This window comes from Punica granatum, chromosome 2 (genome assembly GCF_007655135.1).
Source record: "Punica granatum isolate Tunisia-2019 chromosome 2, ASM765513v2, whole genome shotgun sequence".
NCBI classification, from domain to species: domain Eukaryota; kingdom Viridiplantae; phylum Streptophyta; class Magnoliopsida; order Myrtales; family Lythraceae; genus Punica; species Punica granatum.
In genome coordinates, this window is record NC_045128.1 from 34,285,958 (window position 1) to 34,309,323 (window position 23,366).

Here is a 23,366-nt window from a genome sequence, read left to right on the forward strand (position 1 = left end):
AACTCGTGCGTAATACGAGTTAAAATTTGATGTCTTTTTTTTGTCAATTATATTATATATCATATATATTTATTTCAAAAAATAAAGGAAGTAAAAATTTGCAGTTATTAGTTATTTCTATGAAGAAATATATAATTATTAATATAAATCGTAATTTACAATCAATAAAAATATATTACATTGGATATATATGACTGATGTCATTAGTATTAAAATAAGTATATATTGAGATATGTTTATATGTAATATAAATTTATATTAAATATAAAGATATCTTAATATATATTTATTTTTATACTAATATTTATGTGATTAGATATTAAATAAAATTTGACAAATTTCATTAAACAATTTAAGCGTTTTTAGGGTACATGATCGAACCTATCACATCTCCATTTTATATCATATATATATATCTTTATAAAGATATATATAAATATAGAAACTTGGGTAGTGTTTGATTGTCCTTGTGTGCCATGGTTAACTTCCTTCTGCTCACCTTATTATGCGATCAATGAGTTCCGTATAGACAATAAAATTCTACATAAAAGGGTCTTTCGAGGCACTTCAACTTATTGTTTTTTAAATATCAAGGCACCTGCAAAAAGGTCTTTTCAAGTATATGCCGTCATGCTACTCTCCTTAAAAAATTTCAATAATAATAATAATGATAAATTTTACCAACATGATATGATATTTTGAAAATTTTCATTACATATTACATATCGTATTAATTTTATCAGATTGCACGAAATTTTAAAATTTTTTCAGAGTATAGTACGATGTCAATTTTTCGTCAATTCCTTAACGAAAAGCTAACGTGACCGATGTTGTGGACCTATCCTTGCACGGCTAGACTTTTTATGGATCCCATTGTCTTCTTCCCATGATTTAAAATGTGAAATTTGGAGAAATTTATATTATGCGTGACAAATTATGAAAAATTTTAAAGTTTTATGCTATATTGTGAGAAGTTTTAAGGCTCACAAAAGTATAGCTATACAAGGCGGGCCATAAAAGTTAGCCACATCATCTCTCTATCAGGGAATAGATAGAAAATTGATGTCGTGTCATATCATGAAAAAAAATTTAAAATATCGTGTAGTTCGATGAAATTAATACGGTATATGTTATATAATTTTCAAAATATCCTGTAATAATAAAATTATCTAGCAGGAGAAAAAAAGAAAAAGGGGAATAAATGACAGTCCCGAAGAGAGGGGAGAGGAAAGGGGGAACATAATAAAGGAAGAGAGGGACTGTGCGTCCCGGTACCCGCCAATTACATATGATCATCTTCCTCCACCCCTGCAACTCTCCCTCCCTTCCCACGAGCCCTCTTTGCCAACTTCCTTCAGAGCGAAGAAGAACCGAAGGAAGGAACCCCATAACCCCACGGAGAAACTTCGCCCCCAAGCAGTCATCATCACTAGTTTAGTTCTTCTTGGTGAAGATAAAATCTCCTCTCTGTCTCCGTTTCATTTCCTCTCTTCCTCCCTTCTTTCCTTCCTTTGGCCTTTTCGTCTCTTCACTGCACCCTGGGATGTTCTTTGTGCTTCTTTATGTGGGTCTGTGCTGAAAACATTGGATTCTTCTAGGGACGGTCCGGGAAGATGGACGATAAAGCTGGGACCCTTGAGGCGGTTGTGAAGGAAGCGGTCGATTTGGTACTGAATACACAGAAAGATCTTTATGGGTTTCAGCTGTTTGATTAATTGATTATGAAGCTTTGAAAGAAATAAAAGAAAGAAGAAGAAGTTGAACTGGGAATGGTTGGTTTTGTATGCAGGAGAACGTGCCGATTGAAGAGGTTTTCCAGACGCTGAGGTGCAACGCAAATGGACTAACAACGGAGGCTGCTAATGAGAGGTTGGGCATTTTTGGTCACAACAAGCTCGAAGAGAAGGAGGTACCCCTTTTCTTTCTTTCTTCTTCTTTTTTTTTTTTTTTTTTAAAGAAATTTGTTTATTTGAATACTTCTAATTTCTGTTTCTGGGTTCTTCTTCATGTTTGATGCAGAGTTGCTTAGTATAGTTACTCTTATAATTCATCTTTACTGTCCCTCGGATATTTGTAAGCAAACACCAGTAGCATGAGAAATGCTGCTAAAGTTATAGATCAGCTAGTTATCAAGAATTCGATCTTAGAATTAAGGAAATAAGAGAACTTGTTCTTGTTTTTTACCAGTAATCCTTGCTAATTCCGGGCAGTGTTTCTTAAATCGGGCAGGAGTTGGCTCTGTTCTGAGATTCAGAGCGAGAGATTGATTCATTTCTAATTGTTGATTATCGCCCTGCTAATTATTTCTATTTTACCAATTATTGGGTCTTCACTTGTTGGTGGGTCTTGCAGGAAAGCAAATTTTTGAAGTTTTTGGGGTTCATGTGGAATCCATTGTCATGGGTCATGGAAGCTGCTGCTATTATGGCAATTGCGCTCGCTAATGGTGGAGTAAGTTCAGGCTGTGTTTTTCCTTCTCTTTAATATGGTGATAATAATAAAATAAACGTTAGTTGTCAGTGTTAGCTCTCTTTAAGTTGGCTAGTTACTATATATTATATTAGTCTAAGACATAACGACCAATATGCTTCTTCTTTTGATACTTAATCACACATTCGCAGAAGAAAGAAGCGTGACCTTTGCTCATTTTAAGAAACTAATTCTTTCCTTTGGGCGAATTCCATCCTTGATCTCATTTGTCTCTTTGGTTTGCAGAATAAACCACCAGACTGGCAGGATTTTGTGGGGATCATTACTCTGCTCCTTATCAACTCTACTATAAGTTTCATAGAGGAGAATAATGCTGGAAATGCTGCTGCTGCTCTTATGGCCCGCCTTGCTCCCAAAGCTAAGGTATCAATAACAATCATGGAGTAATGCTGGAGCCTATCTCCTTTTGTAAACTAAGTATTACCTGAAATTGATAGCTATATTGTCTCCTCTATTCAAACTAGTCTTCCTTAATAAGTAGAGTTATGCCTTGTTACTCCCAGGTACTTAGAGATGGGAAGTGGGTGGAGGAGGAATCTTCGATTCTTGTCCCGGGTGATATAATCAGCATTAAGCTCGGGGATATTGTTCCTGCAGATGCCCGTCTCCTCGAAGGTGACCCATTAAAGATAGATCAGGTGTGTGGTGACTGAGTTCAATTTTCTCTAGTTTTTAGTGTTTGAGTTTAATTATCCACTATAAGTATTGACTATTTGCCCTCTTCTGCAGTCTGCGCTTACAGGAGAGTCGCTTCCTGTCACAAAGGGTCCTGGTGATAGTGTTTATTCAGGTTCCACGTGCAAACAGGGAGAGATTGAAGCTGTTGTTATTGCCACTGGGGTTCATACCTTCTTTGGAAAGGCTGCTCACCTTGTTGATAGCACCAATCAAGTGGGCCATTTTCAAAAGGTATAATTGGTGCGATTTATTTCAAAAGAACTATCAGAATATAATTGTAGGTACAATATGTTCATAGAGCCAAGGGGAGAAGGGGGGAAATAAAGAGTGCGAGGCTCTCTTGAGACATCATTTGGTTAGTTATTAGAAGGATAGGGTGTATAGCATGGTTCACTTATTATGGATTATATTCCCTGAATAGATTAATGTCAAGCTCAATTCCATCCTGTCGAGTTTTCTTTCTCTGGTGACTCTGCTTTGTCCTAGAAGATGCCATATTCATTTTGCAAAAGACAATCTGTGCCTCTTCTATTTCTTGGTCGGATGAGTAGGCATCATTGATCTCTGGAAAGCCTGATTACAGGCCCCAAACTCCCTTGCATAAGATGAAATATAACAAGCCCGATAACATCGAAATAGCCGAAATGGAACAACCTCAAACTCTCCAAATCACCATAGCAACTCCCAACAGTTCTTATTTTTCTATTTACTTGTTCTGTTTTCCTTGTATAGCTTCAAGTTTTATGATCTACGAGGTAGAGAGTTGTTCATGGACCTACTTCAACTTAAGGTTCTATTTCGATCTAATTATTCATTGTTTCATCACATTACAGGTGCTGACTGCTATTGGGAACTTCTGTATCTGTTCCATTGCTACGGGGATGATAATAGAGATCATTGTGATGTATCCAATTCAACACAGGGCATACCGCCCAGGAATCGATAACCTTCTTGTACTCTTGATTGGTGGAATTCCTATTGCAATGCCTACTGTACTCTCTGTGACAATGGCGATTGGTTCGCACCGCCTCTCCGAGCAGGTATGCAGTGACAGGGTATTGCTGTATATTACTTTGCTGGAGGGAAAGATGCTCTAATATGTGTCAGACACTGCTAGCTGACTCCAGAGCGCAAATGTGATAGCAGATGGCACGATAGTATATCTATTTTTTGTGCGATCCACTTCTTAGTCTTGATTTTTTTTACTAATGCAGGGGGCTATTACGAAAAGGATGACAGCCATAGAAGAAATGGCTGGCATGGACGTCCTGTGCAGTGATAAGACGGGGACTCTGACTCTTAACAAGCTGACCGTTGACAAGAACCTTATTGAGGTATGTTTAAATTGCCGGAGAGATTGCTGGTTTATTTATTCCATATATTTAAATTTTTGCTGCTTGTTCTAATTAATTTATTAATCTACTGTTATTTGTAGGTATTTGCTAAAGGAGTGGATGCAGATTTAGTAGTTCTGATGGCAGCTCGAGCCTCACGAATGGAAAATCAAGACGCTATAGATGCTGCTATTGTTGGGATGTTGGCCGATCCAAAGGAGGTATTTGGCTTGTTTTATTTGAGATTGAGGCGAGGTCCAAGTATTATGTCCTTGCCATTTAGGAAATTTCAATCCATGTAACTTATTTTCTTCTTAAAAAGGCACGTGCTGGTATTCAAGAGGTCCATTTCCTGCCTTTTAACCCAACTGACAAGCGAACAGCTCTGACCTATATAGATAGTGAAGGTCGAATGCATCGTGTCAGCAAAGGTGCGCCAGAACAGGTTCTGTATCAGTTTACAACTGAATTTTCTTTACTTTCCTGGATATAATTTCATTTCTTTGAGCCTCGTACTAGCATCAATTTGCATTTCCATTTAACTAAATGAACCTTTCTTTTCGTATTGTAGATTCTCAACCTTGTTCATAATAAATCCGAGATTGAGCGGAGAGTTCATGCTATGATTGACAAGTTTGCAGAGCGAGGACTTCGATCTCTTGCAGTAGCTTATCAGGTAGAATGATGTAATGGTGTAAATATGGTCCCTCTCTCTCTCTCTCTCTCTCTCTTTCTCTCTCTCTCTTATATTGTGATTTAATATCTCTATTATACGCACAGGAAGTTCCTGAGGGAAAGAAAGAGAGTGCTGGAGGTCCATGGCAATTTATTGGTCTTATGCCCCTTTTTGACCCACCAAGACACGACAGTGCAGATACGATCAGAAGAGCATTAAATCTTGGTGTCAATGTTAAAATGATCACTGGTAGATCTCCTTTCAAGTACTTTCACTGATGGAAAGGTTTTTATTCTTTTTAAAAAACTATAATTCCTATGAGAACCAACCGCCCCTTGAAGTCTCTGCATCTGGGTTGTGTTTCATTGGCGGTTTCTATTTGTTTATTGGGCTGTATCTGTTTCCTTCAGTGATTCTTACATTTCTGAAATGGTTGGAACTTTCTATTCAGTGGCCCCCTTGTTCTTTATGCAGGGGATCAATTGGCAATTGCAAAGGAAACTGGGCGTCGCTTAGGAATGGGGACCAACATGTATCCTTCATCTGCTTTATTAGGGCAGAACAAGGATGAATCCATTGCTTCTTTGCCTGTGGATGAGCTGATCGAGAAGGCAGATGGTTTTGCTGGCGTTTTTCCTGGTATATTCATATGCCATTCACGATAGGGTGTTTGATACAATGGAAGATGGGATTAGGAGCAGAGCACAGTCTCATGAAATTGCTTCTCCTGCCATAAGCTCTTTTCTTTGCCATGTTTTCCTTTTGATGCAATTTATCTCTCTTATATACTAAGTTCCATTTTCTCCCGACTCAATCAGAGCACAAGTTCGAGATCGTGAAACGCTTGCAAGCTAGGGAACACATATGTGGAATGACTGGGGATGGAGTCAATGATGCCCCTGCCCTTAAGAAGGCGGATATCGGTATAGCAGTTGCTGATGCAACTGATGCTGCTCGAAGTGCCTCTGACATTGTTTTGACTGAGCCTGGTCTTAGCGTCATTATCAGCGCAGTGCTGACTTCTCGAGCAATTTTCCAGAGGATGAAGAATTACACGGTCAAGCTCTGAATCTTTAACCCACGTGCAAACTCTCTTCCGATGTATCGGACATTGTCAAGTATATTCTCTGCAGCTATTGATGCTCATTTAGTTTGTGAAATGTCTTTTTTCTTTGCAGATCTATGCTGTTTCCATCACGATTCGTATCGTGGTAAGTTCTGGGTCATCAGCTTGATCGATCTTACTATTATAGGTGGTCCTTTCTGATTTTCTATTGTATATTACTCATTTACCTCACCCTGCCCCCTTTTTCTCCTTTTTGAAGCTTGGATTCATGTTACTGGCCCTCATATGGCAGTTCGATTTCCCGCCCTTCATGGTCCTGATAATTGCTATCCTTAACGATGGTCTGTTCCCTTGCTCAGAGATCCATATTTTAAATCGATAAATTTTGCTTTCTTTCACCAGTTCTGACCCATAGATAAGCCTTTTCCCTTCCATTGTCATAGTCTACAAATTCTTATTTTCTTTATGGGTTTAAACAACTTCATATTTATGCAATCTTTGGGATGTAAATTCCCTAGGTACCATCATGACGATATCTAAGGACAGAGTAAAAGCATCTCCGCAGCCCGACAGCTGGAAGCTTGCCGAGATCTTCACGACTGGGGTAATTCTAGGGGGTTACTTAGCAATGATGACAGTGATTTTCTTCTGGGCAGCATACAAGACCAACTTCTTTCCTGTAAGAAGATGAAAACTCTCCAAATAGTTTACTCTTACCAGCTGGGTATACTATATGGTTGGAAAAGTTCATGAGTTGATTGAGCAGGCTGGCATTGGCTCGTTGTCGATGGTCAATGAGTTCAATTTTTTATGTGTTGCTTGGTTGTTGATCAATTCATTGTTTCTGTAGCGTACATTTGGGGTTTCGAGCCTTCAGAATAAGGACATGGATGACGTCAGAAAGCTTGCCTCTGCGATATACCTGCAAGTGAGTACAATCAGTCAGGCTCTTATATTCGTGACCCGGTCGAGGAGCTGGTCTTTCGTTGAGCGACCAGGACTTTTGCTCGTGACAGCCTTTGTCGTCGCACAGTTGGTACTTTACTACAAGCCAATTCAACCTCCTGTTTTATATATATATATATATATGCTGTCTTCTGATAATAGCCAATATTCCTGAGTTCGGCATTTTATTGATGGAACAGGTTGCTACACTGATTGCTGTTTATGCAAGTTGGAGTTTCGCTGCAATTGAAGGAATCGGATGGGGTTGGGCTGGTGTGGTCTGGCTTTACAACATCATCTTTTATTTCCCACTTGATTTCATAAAATTCTTCATCAGATATGCTTTGAGCGGGAAAGCTTGGGATCTCGTGATCGAGCAACGGGTACGAATGAAGTACTTAGCTTGGTCAGGCATAGAAATCTTGCAGGCTGTGTTCAATCTCGATTTGATGTTCTATATTTGGATTATTATTTTCCAGATTGCCTTTACGAGGAAGAAGGATTTCGGAAAAGAAGAACGCGAGCTAAAATGGGCCCATGCGCAGAGGACCCTCCACGGACTGCACCAACCTGAGACCAAGATGTTCAGTGACCGGAGCAATATTACAGAACTTAGTCAGATGGCAGAAGAAGCAAAAAGGCGAGCCGAGATTGCTAGGTACACAGTCAAGCTTTATAATGGACTCTTATTTTCGGTATACGGTGATGGGATGGTGAAAATATTAACCAGTGAAACGAAGATACGTGATAACTGAGGAGCAAAGTAGATCATGTCTTTAAATTTAAGGCTTCTGAATTTGGTTCTGGTGTTAATAACTTCTGGGTTCTGCTACTACATCATCATATTTTCTTGCAGGCTGAGGGAGCTTTATACGCTTAAGGGGCATGTGGAATCGGTGGTTAAACTGAAGGGGCTCGACATTGACACGATTCAGCAAGCTTACACTGTGTAGAGAGGCCTTTACTGGACAGTAGCGAAAAATGGGATGTCTTAGCTTTATAATACGTGTATGGGTTTTTGTATATATTAGGCATGGTTGTGAGTGAGAGCTGAGTAGTCTCGTTAGTATAATAATAACATATATACACATAAATACGTTACTGATATAAAAGATGAGATGATGTACTTCTCACTGATACTTGTCCCTTAACATCTTATGACAACTGATGCCTGAAGTTCTGTTATTTACAAGCCCAAAATGATCTTTTTCAATCATAGAAGAAACTAAGCAGCAAAAACCCAAGAGGCATTCATTCCAGAAAACAAACTGACAGTGAAACTTCTACAATTGAGAGAGTGTGATACCAAGAAACCCAAGTCTTATTATATAACCATTCAAAGAAGACCGATACAAACTGACACACACCCCAAAGGGTTCAAGGCCAAGAAGAAAAGACGACCGAGAAGAAGTTATACAGGGACTTCCCAAATGCACACAAGGGGATTGCATCGTTGTCTTTGTTCAAGAAGTGGCGCGATACTTGACGATCTTCTTTTCGAGCTCGTCTTTCTTGGCTCCGATCACCCTGTCCACTTCCTTCCCTCCCTTCATCAGCACGAAGGTTGGCATCGCCTGCACCTTAAACTCCTGTGCCACATCCTACCCAGAAAAGAACCCGAAAAGACACCCAGATTAGAAGTTATACAACTTGTTTAACAGCCTCTGTGGTCGGTTTCCGGAGATTCGCTATGCTCTTTTCATACGTAATCTTGGATTACGTCTTTAATGTTTTCTTTTAGCAATTAGAATAGAAACTTCGTAGAGATTCTCAGCAACAAAGAAAACATTTGTCGGTGGATTGATTTCAACTTCTGGCATTCCAAGATTTCTTCTTGTAAAAACCATTAAAGACGTAAAACTTTTACTAGTGATTGATTTTCATCGACTTCCGATGACCGAAAAACCAAAGGGGAAGATCAAGAAACTCTTTCAAAGCGGATCTTACCAGAAGACCGGCGCAGAAAAGAGGTCAACGCAAGATCACAAACAGTCAAATTCAACGCAAGAGGAGAATAATTGAAGAACGTACAGGTAACTCATCGACGTCGATCTTGGCGAAGGAGACGTCGGCGTACTTATCAGCCAGGCCGTGAATGTGGGGCTCTATGGTCCTGCAGGGGCCGCACCATGTCGCCGCAAAATCAATCACCATCTTCCATCAATTCAACAATCCCAGAAGCCAAAACAAAAGAATTAGACTTTTTCAACACAGACGACAAAATTTCTGAGGATTGCAAGAAGATTGACTTGTAGAGCTGGACGGAGTATTTCCATTTTGTACCAATTTGGGGCTCTCCTTGAGGGAATTGAGATGAAGCTGCCACCGGGCCGAGGAGTGGAACGCCTGGACGTGACTGCTCTCCGGCGATCCCTCGCCGCCGGATCCCCCTAGGAGGCTGGAGAAGAAAGATCCCATTGTCTTTTTTCCCTCCCTCGCTCGCTCGCTCGCTCGCTCTCTCTCTCTCTCTCCCTCTCTCCCCGTCCTCTGTGAACTGGCCGACTCGACTGGGAAGGGTATAACTAATTGGTAATCTTCTTCTTCAATCAAGGATAGGATATATTACTTTTTACGTGTTAGTTTTTTTTTTTAAGAAAATCAACTTGACTTTTTTTTGGTATTGATTATGTATCACTATTATCATTATTATGAATATTGAAGACCCGCCCATTGACAACAATCAAATAATTTTTACCACATTAATTGGTTCAAATGATTCAACATTTATTCCTCTTAATTAAGGTTTTAGGTTCGAGTATTGTGAATTGAGAAAATCTATGATGGGAGAGTTTTATTCCATTAATGAGCCGACTCGGATTAATCAGAACCCTTTGGGCTTTCACATAACAGGGTACACACTTAAAGTTAATCAAATAATTTTTAGTTGTGATTAATCTTCTCAAATATTTATACATGTTATGTTATATTGCAATAAATAATTCATATCCAATACATATAAATTATTCTGGCAAAATAATTAATTGCACCTAACAATAAAATATATATATTTATAAGTAAAATATAATAATCTCTAACTATTGTGAATAATAAATTGAACTAAAATCCAAGAAGAAATGGGGGAAATATAGACAAATATATGAGTGAAGAGGGAAAAAAATTTACCCATCGGAGTACGAATAAAATAAAATAAAAAGTTGATGATGTAAAGTTTGACGATATGTACTTATATAAGAATTTTATATGCCAATTAAGATACTAACGATTTTATGTATTGATCTCTTTCAATTTTCAATTAAAATATGATTTTCAAAATAAATACATGAAGATATAAAAGTAGAATAAAAAAACCAATCAAATATCAAAGTAGAAATATTATTTTTATCTATGTTTTACATAATATTAAATATATCATATCTTAGAGAAATGGAATGTAACGTAGTGACGTATACCCTCACCTGTCAACCAAGTTGCAAGTTTGATTTTCATCGTTGGACTATCCACATCTTTTTATATTAAATATTCAGACGGTTTGATTTCGCAATCCGATTTTAAGATTTTAACTATAACTTTAACTCTACTCACTATACAACAAAAGTCAATAATACAATTATTACTTTTTCATTTTTCTTCAATTTTTTTTACCATTCAATTCAATTTTTAATAATAAATTCTCTCAACTATTCATTACTTTTTTTAAAATTCAACAATACAATCGATACTTTTTTCAACTATTCATTACTTTTTTACACTTTTTCTCATAATTCAACATCACAATCATTACAAACCAATTAAAATCAAAACTTAACTCAATTTAACTCTAAAACCAAACACACTATTATAATTCTTATTTCATTATACTAAACTCATGTGCATTCATTATGACTAAAAAATATATCATATCTTTCTGAAACAGATGCCATATTATATATGTGTGTGTGTAAGAAAAATAGGGAAATTTGTATATACTTTCATATCAAAATGAAATTGTTGAATATATTAATTAATATAATAAAGAAAATATAAATATACATCTACTATATATAATCATAAATATATATATATATATATTATCTATTATGAGAAAACTATATTTTTACATTGACATAATGCATGATACAGGTGCACACATATATTTCAATTTTATATCAAATATTTCACATATATTTCATCAAATAACATTGAAATAATTAAAGTAATGACGTGTCTTCGCAAGAGAGCTTGTGCAAGAAAACTTGTAAGCGATGATATGACCTCTTCACGTTTCATCTTTGAAATGTGGTTGCGCGAAAAACAGATAAATAGTTTGTTTATTATGTGTATATATATTGATTGATTTTTTATTCTTTGAAGGATACGGGTCCAGCCCAGGCATTAAATTTGATTATTTGCTAAGAAAAGATATATTTTTCGTATTTAATGGTGTAATGTATGTTTCCGAAGTCGTAGCTTGACAAGCTCGTAGGGTTCGCCCATATCAGCATCAACTAAATGGCTAGCACTCAGCTAGGCCCTAATTAGGTTGCCATAACTATTCACTCTAGTCTGTCTCTAGCGAGGATACTATCACCAGGTTGAGACCCGGTTTGGGGGGGTGTTCATCGATCGTGCCGATACCCCACAATGTTGCTGACATCTAATCCAAGCTACCATAATGTGGCCGGGACTTGGGCAGGCGGTGGGTGAGCTGAGGTCCCAAGGGAAGGTCAGCAGGTGAAACATGGGCGCAACCGCGCAAGAGAGTCCATACAACGAATCAAGTCGATAAATCGGATGGGCTTGGCCCAAGTTAATAGAGAGTTCCAGGTATTCTGAACTTACACTTCCTTCGACCAAACCCATTAAACGTACCGTTGGTGCAATAGACGACCAAGACACGTTAACATTCGGACCGAACTTTTAGCGATGAAATGTGCACGAGTATGATTAACTTGTTACTTGAGCCAAGTAAGTTTGTTTGATCCCTTTCGAAAGAGGGGTCGAGAAACATTTTGTCTGAAGCAGAGCTGTTCCCGCCTAATCAAGGCCTGAAAGTAAGAATCTCGATTAAGGGGCGTGAAAGGTAAGGGACGCGAAAATTCGACCTCTCACTACAAGCAGAATGCGAGCAACTTAGACAGATAGCTTTTCCGGTCCGCCACCGGCTTCTTCCAAGGCCAACTCAACAATTCCCCCACCGGAATCCCCTTTGTACCTGTACCAACTAGCACAAACTTAGAAGTAGCCGAAGTTCAGGGCCCCTAAGGCAGCAATCAGGAAGTAGAAGTAATCCAATTTCCCCTTGTTCAGATCCTCGGGCAACCAATCCCCCGAGGATGACCTCAAGGTGATGTGGTGGACTGTCGACACCAGGAACCCGCTCAAGTAGCTCGACAATGCCGTCGCCGTTGTGGAGAAAGCCCCGGCAATGCTCCTCATGTTTTCGGGGAACTGCTTGTAGTAGAACTCCACCAACCCGATTAAAGTGAATGCCTCGGAGAGCCCCCCTATGGCGAGCTGTGGAACCAGCCAGAAACCCGACATGGAAGATATTGCCTCACCTTTTGAGGCGACTCCTAGACTCGGTTTCGTCAGGGCATCGCTCCTCCTTCTCTCCTCAACGAGTCCTGCGACGATCATTGACAGGAATGAGAGGACTAGTCCGACTCCTATTCTCTGGAGCACCGTGATCCCGCCCTCCTGATGACAAAACATGACATAAGGGATCTCAGAAAGGCATACTGTGGATCGAATCTATGCATATCTTCGGATTGTGCATTTCTGTAGTACCTTGCCGGTGACCCTTTAGGGCTGGGACTAGGATCCTGTCATAGACAGGAACCCACAGTGTGAGGCTCAGGCTCGTGAACACAGTATAGGAAGCCGCGGGGATTTTGAAGTCGGTGCTCCGGGACAGGCGGCGGTCCAACTGGAGAGCCTGGAATATGTCGTAAGTATGGTTCTGGGCATTCGCCAGGTGGTAGATGATTGCAGAGGCCCAAATTGGGATCACTCTCAGAACACATTTCATTTCCTCCACTTGCTGTACATTGCAGAGTCTCCTGGAATTCGAGGCAGAGCCATCGATATTGATTCGGTCCACCGGCATAATGACCGCAGATTTGTCGAGGAACCTGGAGAGATAGGACAGTTCACCAGATAATTACTTGAATATGATGAATGATGTAGATAAATTGATTGTCAAAACTTGTGTTTTACCTGAATTGATCAGTAAGGGAGCTTTGAGTTGGTGGACTTTTTCGACACGTGATTGAAAAGGCTAACCGCGGGCTGGTCCAGGACTGTCAGCCACCGCTTCCTGATAGCAGCGACGAGCAGTTGGGTGAGGCTTGTGAGCGGGCTCCCATCGGGCCTCACCTTGACGTATAGACCGGAACCCAAGAACAGAAGCGCGCAGGACAGCAGCATGAGACCTGTGGGAATAGCGAACCCGATTGGCCAGCTCCCGTTGGATTGCACGTACACGATCATGGTGGCTGATACCATCAAAGCAAACGTGAGGGTGAATTAGTACCAGTTGAAGAAGCTGTCAACTCCCCGTCGGCCCGATTCAGAGGAGGGATCAAACTGGTCAGTGCCAAAGGCGAAGTTGCAGGGGCAGATCCCACCTGCTCCAATGACCAGGAGGCCTAATCCAACAAGGAGGAAGGCTAATTGGCCGGATGCCGGGCCAACGCAGGCAGTGGATTGGGCTGAGCACTGGGGAGGGTGCAGAGCTGAGAATGTTGCCATGAGGGTTATCGATATAACGCCCTGTAACACCAATTACTTGGTCATATTATTTCGACCAACAATCACCAAATACTCTCTGAACAAAAATTGATGTTGACTGCATTTCAACATTAAACATATTCTTGTGCATAAGTGATGGAATGGGATATTACCAGGAGAGAGGAAACAGAAGCAAAACCGAGAGTCTTGAAGTGGCCGAAGTAAGTATCGGAAATGTATGCTCCGACCAGCGGCGCTTTGTTAGAGGTTCCATTGAAGACATTGATGAGAGTGGCCGCACTCACATTCTTCATGTTAAACACCTCGGTGAGGTAAACCGTGATGTGAGATAGTGTGCCAATTGTTCCCTGCTTCTCAAATGTTTCATTTCCTGCAGGAAATATATGGTATCCTTCACGCGTCAATCGGAGCTCTGTCTAGACTATCACTAATGCTAAACAATGGACACAGACACAGACAGAGAACAGAAAGGGTTTGTAGAGGATGAAGAGGAAGAAATGAAAACTTCAAAGGCGTCATCGGCTTTTATATAGTGGAAAGACAATCGAGGGAGAGAGCTTCTCTGTAGCATATTATTGCTTGCTTATTCTCTGCAGCTATTGATGCTCATTGAGTTTGTGAAATGTCTTTTTTCTTTGCAGATCTATGCTGTTTCCATCACGATTTGTATCGTGGTAAGTTCTGGGTCATCAGCTTGATCGATCTTACTATTATAGGTGGTCCTTTCTGATTTTCTTTTGTATATTACTAATTTTCTCATCGTTCCCCCTTTTTCTCCTTTTTGAAGCTCGGGTTAAAGTTACTGGCCCTCATATGGCAGTTCGATTTCCCGCCCTTCATGGTCCTGATAATTGCTATCCTTAACGATGGTTTGTTCCCTTGCTCAGAGATCCGTATTTTAAATCGATAACTTTTGCTTTCTTTCACCAGTTCTGACCCATAGATAAGCCTTTCCCGCTTCCATTGTCATAGTCTACAAATTCTTATTTTCTTTATGGGTTTAAACAACTTCATGTTTATGCAATCTTTGGGATGTAAATTCCCTAGGTACCATCAATGCGATATCCAAGGACACAGTAAAACCATCTCCACATCCCGAAAGCTGGAAGCTTGCAGAGATCTTCACGACTGGGATAATTCTAGGGGGTTACTTAGCAATGGTGACAGTGATTTTCTTCCGGGCAGCATACAAGACCAACTTCTTTCCCGTAAGAAGATGAAAAACTCTCCAAATAGTTGACTCTTACCAGCTGGGTATACCATACGATTGGAAAAGTTCATGAGTTGATTGAGCAAGCTGGCATTGGCTAGTTGTCGATGGTCACTGAGTTCAACTTTTCATGTGTTGCTTGGTTGTCGATTAATTCATTGTGTTCTGTAGCGTACATTTGGGGTTTCGAGCCTTCAGAATAAGGACATGGATGACGTCAGAGAGCTTGCCTCTGCGATATACCTGCTAGTGAGTACAATCAGTCAGGCTCTCATATTCGTGACCCCGTCGAGGAGCTGGTCTTTTGTTGAGCGACCAGGACTTCTAGGGAGTATGATACCAAGAAACGCAAGTCTTATCATATAACCATTCAAAGAAGACCGATACAAACTGAAACACACCCCAAAGGGTTCAAGACCAAGAAGAAAACACGATCGAGAAGAAGTTATACAGGGACTTCCCGAATGCACACAAGGGGATTGCATCGTTGTCTTTGTTCAAGAAGTGGCGCGATACTCGACGATCTTCTTTTCGAGCTCATCTTTCTTAGCTCCGATCACCCTGTCCACTTCCTTCCCTCCTTTCATCAGCACGAAGGTCGGCATCGCCTGCACCTTAAACTCCTGTGCCGCATCCTGCCGGAAAAGAACCCGAAAAGACACCCAGATTAGAAGTTATACAACTTGTTTGACAGCCTCTCTGGTCGGTTTCTGAAGATTCGGTATGCTTTTTTCTTACGCTAAACATAGTTCGAGAAGAATCGTTGCTTTTGAAAATCTTAGCAATTAGAAATAAAAATTTGAAGAGATTCTATGACCCGATCAAAATCAACACACTACACAACATTTATCATTTTCCACGATCAAAATCAAAGTTACTTTTAACACTGAAACCAAACGCACCGTCAGCAACAAAGAAAACATTTGTCGGTGGATTGATTTTGACTTCTGGCATTCCAAGATTTCTTCTTGTAAAAACCATTAAAGACGCAAAACTTTTACTAGCGATTGATTTTCATCGACTTCCGATGACCGAAAAACCAAAGGGAAGATCGAGAAACTCTTTCAACGCGGGTCTTACCAGAAGACCGGCGCAGAAAACAGGTCAACGCAAGATCACAAACAGTCAAATTCAACGCAAGAGGAGAGTTATTGAAAACGTACACGTAACTCGTCGACGTCGATCTTGGCGAAGGAGACGTCGGCGTACTCGTCGGCCAATTTGTGAACGAGGGGCTCCATCAACTTGCAGGGGCCGCACCAACTCGCCGCGAAATCAATCACCATCTTCCATCAATTCAACAATCCCAGAAGCCAAAAAAAAAAAGACATTTTCAATACAGACGACAGAATTTCTGAGGATTGGAAGAAGATTGAATTGTATTGAGCTGAACGGAGTATTTCCATTTTGTACCAATTTGGGGCTCTCCTTGAGGGAATTGAGGTGACTCTGCCACTCGGCCGAGGAGTGGAACGCCTGGACGCGAGCGCTCTCCGACGATCCCTCGCCGCTGGATCCCCCTAGGAAGCTGGAGAGGATAGATCCCATTGTCTTTTTTCCCTCCTTCGCTTGCTCTCTCTCTCTCTCTCTCTGTGAACTGGCCGACTCGACTGAAATGGTATATCTAATTGGTAATCTTTTTCAATCCAGGATAGAATATATTACTTTTTTACGTGTTAGTTTTTTTTTTTAATCAACCTAACTTTTTTTTATTATGTATCACTGTTATCATTCATTATTATGAATATTGAAGACCCGCACATTGCATAGACAGAAATTAAACCATTTTTATTAATATGAATTGGTTCAGACGGTTCAATGCTTGTTCCTTTTAATTAAGGTCTCGGATTCGAGTCTTGTAAATTGAGAAAATCCATACTGTGAGAGTTTTATCATCTTATTGAGTCATCTGGCTCGAACTGGATTGATCAGGTACACACCTAAAGAAATCAAATAATTTTTAGTTGTGATTAATCTCCTCAAATATTTATACATGTTATGTTATATTGAAATAAATAATTCATATGCAATACATATAAATTATTCAAACAAAATAATTAATTGCATCCAACAATAAAAAAATAAATATTTATAAGTAAAATAGAATAATCTCTTACTATTATGAATAATAAATCGAACTAAAATTCAAGAAAAAAGGGGGAAATATAAACAAATATATGAGTGAAGAGGAAAAAGTTTACTGTGTCAGAATATGAATAAAATAAATTAAAGTTGATGATGTAAAGTTTGACGACATGTACTTATATAAGAATTTTATATGGCAATTAAGATACTAAAGATTTTATGTATTTAAATGTTGCATGATATCTATCAATTTCCAATTAAAATATGATTTTCTAAATAAATATGTGAAGATACAAAAATAGAATAAAAAACCAATCAAACATCAAAGTAGAAAATATTATTTTATATTTATTCTTTTTACAGAATATTAAATATATCATATCTTTGAGAAAGAGAGTGCAGCGTAATAGTGTATACCATCGCATGTCAATCAAGTTGCAAGTTTGATTTTCGTTGTTAGACTATCCATGTTCCTTTATGTTAAATAAATATAATTTTTATTTCATTATACTAAACTCATATGCCTCCATTATGACTAAAAAATATATCATATCTTCTTGAAATAAATTTGTCATATTATATATATGTGTGTGTGCATGTGCGCAAGAAAAATAGGGAAATATGTATATACTTTGAATTCATTGAATATATTAATTAATATAATAAAGAAAATATGCATATACATCAACTATATATAATAATAAATATCTAAATATTATCTACTATGGGAAAACTCTATTTTTACATTGGCTTAATGCATGATACATGTGCACACATGTATCTATATATCTGCTAATATAAAAATTACATCATATATTTTATTATATCAAAACCTATATACATTCTTATAATGTAAGATTCTATGCCATCTAGGGGTAATCAGATCTAGATACCTTGTATTTTTCAAGATATCCGGATCTTACCTTGTAAGGAATATGTTTCAAGATTTTGAAATCGGACCGTACCCTGTTGAATTTTGAAACCGGAACCTACTAAGAACCTGTGTTATATCACAGGTTCCAAATACCATGTTGAAACCTGTAATTTTTTTTTTGTCTCCATGAAATTGAATACATTCCTCGCCTGTTCAACCAGACCATAATGTATGCAGGCAGCTAAAACACCCAATAAGGTGACTTCATTTGGCTCCAGTCCAATTCTCATCATTTCATGTAATGACCTCAGAGCTTCGTGGGCTTTTTCATTTAGCCACAATTAACAATAATCCCAGTCCAGCACACAGTGTCCCTCACTAGTAAGCTGTTAAATAATCCTAAGCCATTATTGATTTCGTCACATTTCATATACATCTCAGTGAGAGATGTGACCATAACACTATCTGATAAATACCCACTCTTAGCACAGAAAGCATGAACTTGTTTACTACTTCTAATTGATGCCAAACTAATACAACTTTTAGAATACCTGAAGGAGAGTGATGAAGTGTCTCATTGCTACCAGACCAGCTGGGAGCGATCATTAGATTGAAGAACCAGACGCCGAAAAACAAAAATCAACAAAAAAAAATGAATCTTTACCTCGGCAGAGACGGAGGGGAGGCTCTAGCTTGGAGCAGGGAATGGAGCAAATAACAGAAGCCAGAAGGCCAAAAACAGAGAGCGAGAGAGAGAGAGAAGATGGAGATTGGAGACGCTAGGGTTAGATTGAAGCTCAGCTCAGAGAAATCGAGAAAGGGGAATTGAGAGGCTCTAGTTAGGTTTATATTTAGTTTTAGTCTTTTAGACTTTCAGTAACTTTTTTTCTTAATTAGTAACTATTATCCGGTTCCGGTTTTAGGTACCCTGTATGCCGGAGCAGAAACGAGAACTGGTTCCTTATTTTAATACTTGAACCCTACCTAATTTTCAATACAAGCTACCCGGACCCTACCATAACGAGTAGCTTCCGACTAATTCTGAGTATACCCGGTATCTGTGCACACCCCTAATGCTATCTTCACCTCTTGATATATAGATTTAATTGTATATCAAACATTTCACATATATTTCAGCATATAACATTAAAATAATTAACGTAATGATGTGCTTTCGCGAGAGAGCTTGTAAGCGATGATATGACCTCTCAACGTTTCATCTTTGAAATGTGATTGCGGGAAAAATAGTTTGTTTATTATGTATATATATATATTGATTGATTTTTTTTTAAGGATACGGGGCCCAGCCCAGGCATTAAATTTGATTATGTGCTAAAAAAAGATATATTTTTCGTATTTAATGGTGTAATGTATGTTTCCGAATTTGTAGCTTGACAAGCTCGTTGGGTTCGCCCATATCAGCATCAACTAAATGGCTAGCACTCAGCTAGGCCCTAATTAGGTTGCCATAACTATTCACTAAAATCGGTCTTTAGCGAGGATACTATGACCAGGTTGAGACCCGGTTGGGGGGGAAGGGGGGGTTCATCGATCGGGCCGATACCCCAGGATGTTGCTGACATCTAATCCAAGCTACCATAATGTGGACGGGACTTGGGCTGGCAGTAGGTGAGGTGCGGTCCCAAGTAAGGTCAGCAGGTGAAACATGGGCGCAACTGCTCAAGAGAGTCCATACAGCGAATCAAGTCGATAAATCGGATGGGCTTGGCCAAGTTAATAGAGAGTTCCAGGTATTCTGAACTGTTCGGCTTACACTTCTTCCGACCAAACCCATTAAAGGTACCATTCGTGCAATAGACGACCGAGTAAGTTTGTTTGATCCCTTTCGAAAGAGGGATTGAGAAACATTTTGTCTGACCCAGAGTTTTTCTCTCCTAATCAAGGCCTGAAAGGTAAGAATCCCGATTAAGGGGCGTGAAAAGGAAAGGGACGCGAAAATTCGACCTCTCACTACAAGCAGAATGCCACCGACTCAGACGGATTGTTTTTCAGGTCCACCACCGGCTTCTTCCAAGGCCAACTCAACAATTCCCCCGCTGGAATCTCCTTTGTACCTGTACCAACTAGCACAAACTAAGAAATAGCCGAAGTTCAGGGCCCCTAATGCAGCAATCAGGTAGTAGAAGTAATCCAATTTCCCCTTGTTCAGATCCTCGGGCAACCAATCCCCCGAGGATGACCTCAAGGTGATGTGGTGGACTGTCGACACGAGGAACCCGCTCAAGTAGCTCGACAGTGCATTCGCCGTGGAGGAGAAAGCCCCCGCGATGCTCCTCATGTTTTCAGGGAACTGCTTGTAGTAGAACTCCACCAACCCGATTAAAATGAATGCCTCGGAGAGCCCCCCTATGGCGAGCTGCGGAACCAGCCAGAAACCCGACATGGAAGATATTGCCCCACCTTTTGAGGCGACTCCTAGACTCGGTTTCGTCAGGGCATCGCTCCTCCGTCTCTCCTCAACGAGTCCGGCGACGATCATTGACAGGAATGAGAGGACTAGTCCGACTCCTATTCTCTGGAGCACCGTGATCCCGCCCTCCTGATGGCAAAACATGACATAAGGGGTCTCAGAAAGACATACTGTGGATCGAATCTATGCATATCTTCGGATTGTGCATTTCTGTAGTACCTTGCCGGTGACCCTCCTTAGGCCTGGGACTAGGATCCTGTCATAGACGGGAACCCACAATGTGAGGCTCAGGCTCGTGAACACGGTATAGGACGCCGCCGGGATTTTGAAGTCGGTGCTCCGGGAGAGGCGGCGGTCCAACTGGAGAGCCTGGAATATGCCGTAAGTATGGTTCTGGGCATTCGCCAGGTGGTAGATAATTGCAGAGGCCCAAATTGGGATCACTCTCAGAACACATTTCATTTCCTCCACTTGCTGTACACTGCAGAGTCTCCAGGAATTCGAGGCAGAGCCATCGATATTGATTCGGTCCACCGGCATAAGGACTGCAGATTTGTCGAGGAACCTGGAGAGATAGGACAGTTCACCAGATAATTACTTGAATATGATGAATGATGTAGATAAATTGATTGTGTCAAAACAAAAACTTGTGTTTTACCTGAATTGATCAGTATAAGGGAGCTTTGAGTTGGTGGACTTTTTCGACACGTGATTGAAAAGGCTAACCGTGGACTGGTCCGGGACTGTCAGCTGCCGCTTCCTGACAGCAGCAACCAGCACTTGGGCGAGACTTGTGAGGGGGCTCCCATCGGGCCTCACCTTGACGTATAGACCGGAGCCCAAAAACAGAAGCACGCAGGACAAGAGCATGAGACCTGTGGGAATAGCGAACCCAATTGACCAGCTCACGTTGGATTGCACGTACACGATCAGTGTGGCTGATACCATCAAAGCAAACGTGAGGGTGAAGTAGTACCAGTTGAAGAAGCTGTCAACTCCCCGTTGGCCCGATTCAGTGGAGGGATCAAACTGATCAGCACCAAAGGCGAAGTTGCACGGGCGGATCCCACCGGCTCCAATGACCAGGAGGCCTAATCCGACAAAGAGGAAGGCTAATTGGCCGGATGTCGGGCCAACGCAGGCAGTGGATTGGGCTGAGCACTGGGGAGGGTGCAGAGCTGAGAATGTTGCCGTGAGGGTTATTGATATAAGGCCCTGTAACGCCAATTACATGGTCATATTATTTCGACCGACAATCACCAAATACTCTCAGAACAAAAATTGATGCTGACTGCAGTTCAAAATTAAACATATTCTTGTGCATAAGTGATGGAATGGGATATCACCAGGAGAGAGGAAACGGAAGCAAAACCGAGAGTCTTGAAGCGGCCGAAGTAAGTATCAGAAAGGTATGCTCCGACCAGCGGTGCCATATTTGAGGTTCCATTGAAGACGTTGATGAGAGTGGCCGCACTCACATTCTTCATGTTAAACACCTCGGTGAGGTAGACCGTGAGGTTAGATAGTGTGCCAATTGTTCCCAGCTTCTCAAATGTTTCATTTCCTGCAGGAAATATATGGTATCCTTCACGCGTCAACCGGACCTCTATCTAGACTATCACTAATGCTAAACAATGTTTCACAGCAAAATAAGCATATAGATGGGCTATTGGGAAATGAGGAAGCAGCTCGAGAAAGGCCGGCCTTACCGATTATGAAGGGCATGACTTTAAGACCTCTATAGACAGGCTGTTGATCCTCATGATCAGCTAAACCATTTGTCTGGGCTCTCTCTTCCTCCATTGCTAGCAAACCTCGACCTTGCTCACTGTATTCTACTATGATGGAGAGAAAATAAAAATGTTGTCTTAGAAAGGGGAAAAAAAAAAACAGACACTGACGCTGACACTGACTCTGACTCTGACACAGACAGAGACAGAGAACAGAAAGGGTTTGTAGAGGATGAAGAGGAAGAAATGAAAACTTCAAAGGCGTCATCGGCCTTTATATAGTGGAAAGACAATCAAGGGAGAGAGCTTCTCTGTAGCATATTATTGCTTGTTTATTCACCAAAGAAAAAATTTTGGGCCCGCTCAGGACAATCCATTATACCTCTTGGACCATAGGATTACCTGATCTCTGGTCTCGCGGTGCAGATCTGACGTTTCGAAATGTACAAAGGACCATTCGAAATAGTCTTTCACCATAAATTAATAGATGAATCATGAAACCGCCATTAAAAGACTTATTATCAAGATCTTACCATTTTTGGAGGAACTGGAGTTACATTTCTTTTCCATTTCCATTCAAGAGTTCTTATATGTTTCCGAGCGCCAGAATTCTTCTTTTTTAACGACGAGATCTATTATCATTTTTCACGTGTCCACGGAAATTGATAGAAGGTGAAAATTCTCCCTAGGATCGGATAATTTTTATATTTAGCAGTCCGCACATAGAGATCGAAAACTGTCTGATGATGTCGCAGGGGCCTGTGGGCGTTAGGTGACATGGTCTCCCGATTCCTGACTTCAATGACCGAGATATATAAAATAGATATATGGAGTTTTATATCCATACCCATGTATCACACTGACATACAAAATAGGCCCCTTCATCGTTTGGTCTGTTTCCTTTTTCAACAAGAAATTTGTCTAAAAGTAAATTTGTTTAGTGAAGTTCAGATAAGATCCACTTTCATTCATATGCAAATATTCCACAAGTCTGAGCTCGGACCATCAGTGATTCCTGACATGGCCTTGGATTAGAGACTCGGGAATGGACCCAAGATTTGACCGCGAAGGGTCAGGTGGGGAGGCAAAGCCGATGTTTTTACAAATATTAGATCGATATGATGCCTGTTCACAAGATTCATCCCCGAGTAAGAGTT

The 23,366-nt window shown here is 40.3% G+C and overlaps 5 protein-coding genes and 1 pseudogene across 7 annotated transcripts; 2 read left to right on the forward strand and 4 right to left on the reverse strand.

Annotated features, from left to right (window-relative positions):
* The first annotated feature begins 1,232 nt into the window (after positions 1-1,232).
* On the forward strand, positions 1,233-8,326 carry LOC116196664 (ATPase 4, plasma membrane-type-like). Of its 2 annotated transcripts, none has more exons than XM_031526521.1 (22): positions 1,233-1,432; positions 1,599-1,667; positions 1,790-1,909; positions 2,353-2,451; positions 2,716-2,853; positions 2,994-3,128; positions 3,220-3,399; positions 4,002-4,208; positions 4,383-4,502; positions 4,604-4,723; positions 4,825-4,947; positions 5,074-5,178; positions 5,283-5,427; positions 5,653-5,817; positions 5,997-6,235; positions 6,357-6,389; positions 6,504-6,585; positions 6,763-6,923; positions 7,095-7,280; positions 7,390-7,572; positions 7,669-7,847; positions 8,046-8,326. In XM_031526521.1, the coding sequence occupies exons 1-22, from the start codon at positions 1,289-1,291 to the stop codon at positions 8,140-8,142; spliced, it is 3,030 nt and encodes a 1,009-aa protein (XP_031382381.1). In that variant the 5' UTR covers positions 1,233-1,288; the 3' UTR covers positions 8,143-8,326. The 2 variants fall into 2 exon arrangements, with proteins under 2 accessions (XP_031382381.1, XP_031382382.1); XM_031526522.1 differs by having other exon boundaries at positions 1,290-1,447; positions 8,046-8,142.
* On the reverse strand, positions 8,317-9,716 carry LOC116196665 (thioredoxin H2). 2 transcript variants are annotated; one of them, XM_031526523.1, is made up of 3 exons: positions 9,473-9,716; positions 9,221-9,343; positions 8,317-8,790 (listed from the first exon to the last, which is right to left on the reverse strand). In XM_031526523.1, exons 1-3 carry the CDS (start codon positions 9,605-9,607, stop codon positions 8,653-8,655), a joined length of 396 nt encoding a protein of 131 aa, XP_031382383.1. In that variant the 5' UTR covers positions 9,608-9,716; the 3' UTR covers positions 8,317-8,652. The 2 variants fall into 2 exon arrangements, with proteins under 2 accessions (XP_031382383.1, XP_031382384.1); XM_031526524.1 differs by having other exon boundaries at positions 8,317-8,778; positions 9,473-9,713.
* A 2,300-nt stretch (positions 9,717-12,016) lies between these two features.
* LOC116196666 lies at positions 12,017-15,276 on the reverse strand (annotated as a pseudogene).
* LOC116196668 (plasma membrane ATPase 2-like) lies at positions 14,258-15,518 on the forward strand. The gene is made up of 3 exons (XM_031526526.1): positions 14,258-14,553; positions 14,667-14,748; positions 14,927-15,518. Exons 1-3 carry the CDS (start codon positions 14,482-14,484, stop codon positions 15,097-15,099), a joined length of 327 nt encoding a protein of 108 aa, XP_031382386.1. The 5' UTR covers positions 14,258-14,481; the 3' UTR covers positions 15,100-15,518.
* Positions 15,427-16,720, reverse strand: LOC116196667 (thioredoxin H2-like). The gene is made up of 3 exons (XM_031526525.1): positions 16,503-16,720; positions 16,253-16,375; positions 15,427-15,724 (listed from the first exon to the last, which is right to left on the reverse strand). Exons 1-3 carry the CDS (start codon positions 16,635-16,637, stop codon positions 15,587-15,589), a joined length of 396 nt encoding a protein of 131 aa, XP_031382385.1. The 5' UTR covers positions 16,638-16,720; the 3' UTR covers positions 15,427-15,586.
* Positions 16,721-19,381: 2,661 nt separating this feature from the next.
* On the reverse strand, positions 19,382-22,492 carry LOC116196670 (protein NRT1/ PTR FAMILY 2.9-like). The gene is made up of 5 exons (XM_031526527.1): positions 22,189-22,492; positions 21,826-22,043; positions 21,138-21,694; positions 20,699-21,044; positions 19,382-20,608 (listed from the first exon to the last, which is right to left on the reverse strand). Exons 1-5 carry the CDS (start codon positions 22,475-22,477, stop codon positions 20,042-20,044), a joined length of 1,977 nt encoding a protein of 658 aa, XP_031382387.1. The 5' UTR covers positions 22,478-22,492; the 3' UTR covers positions 19,382-20,041.
* Between the last annotated feature and the right edge of the window lie 874 nt (positions 22,493-23,366).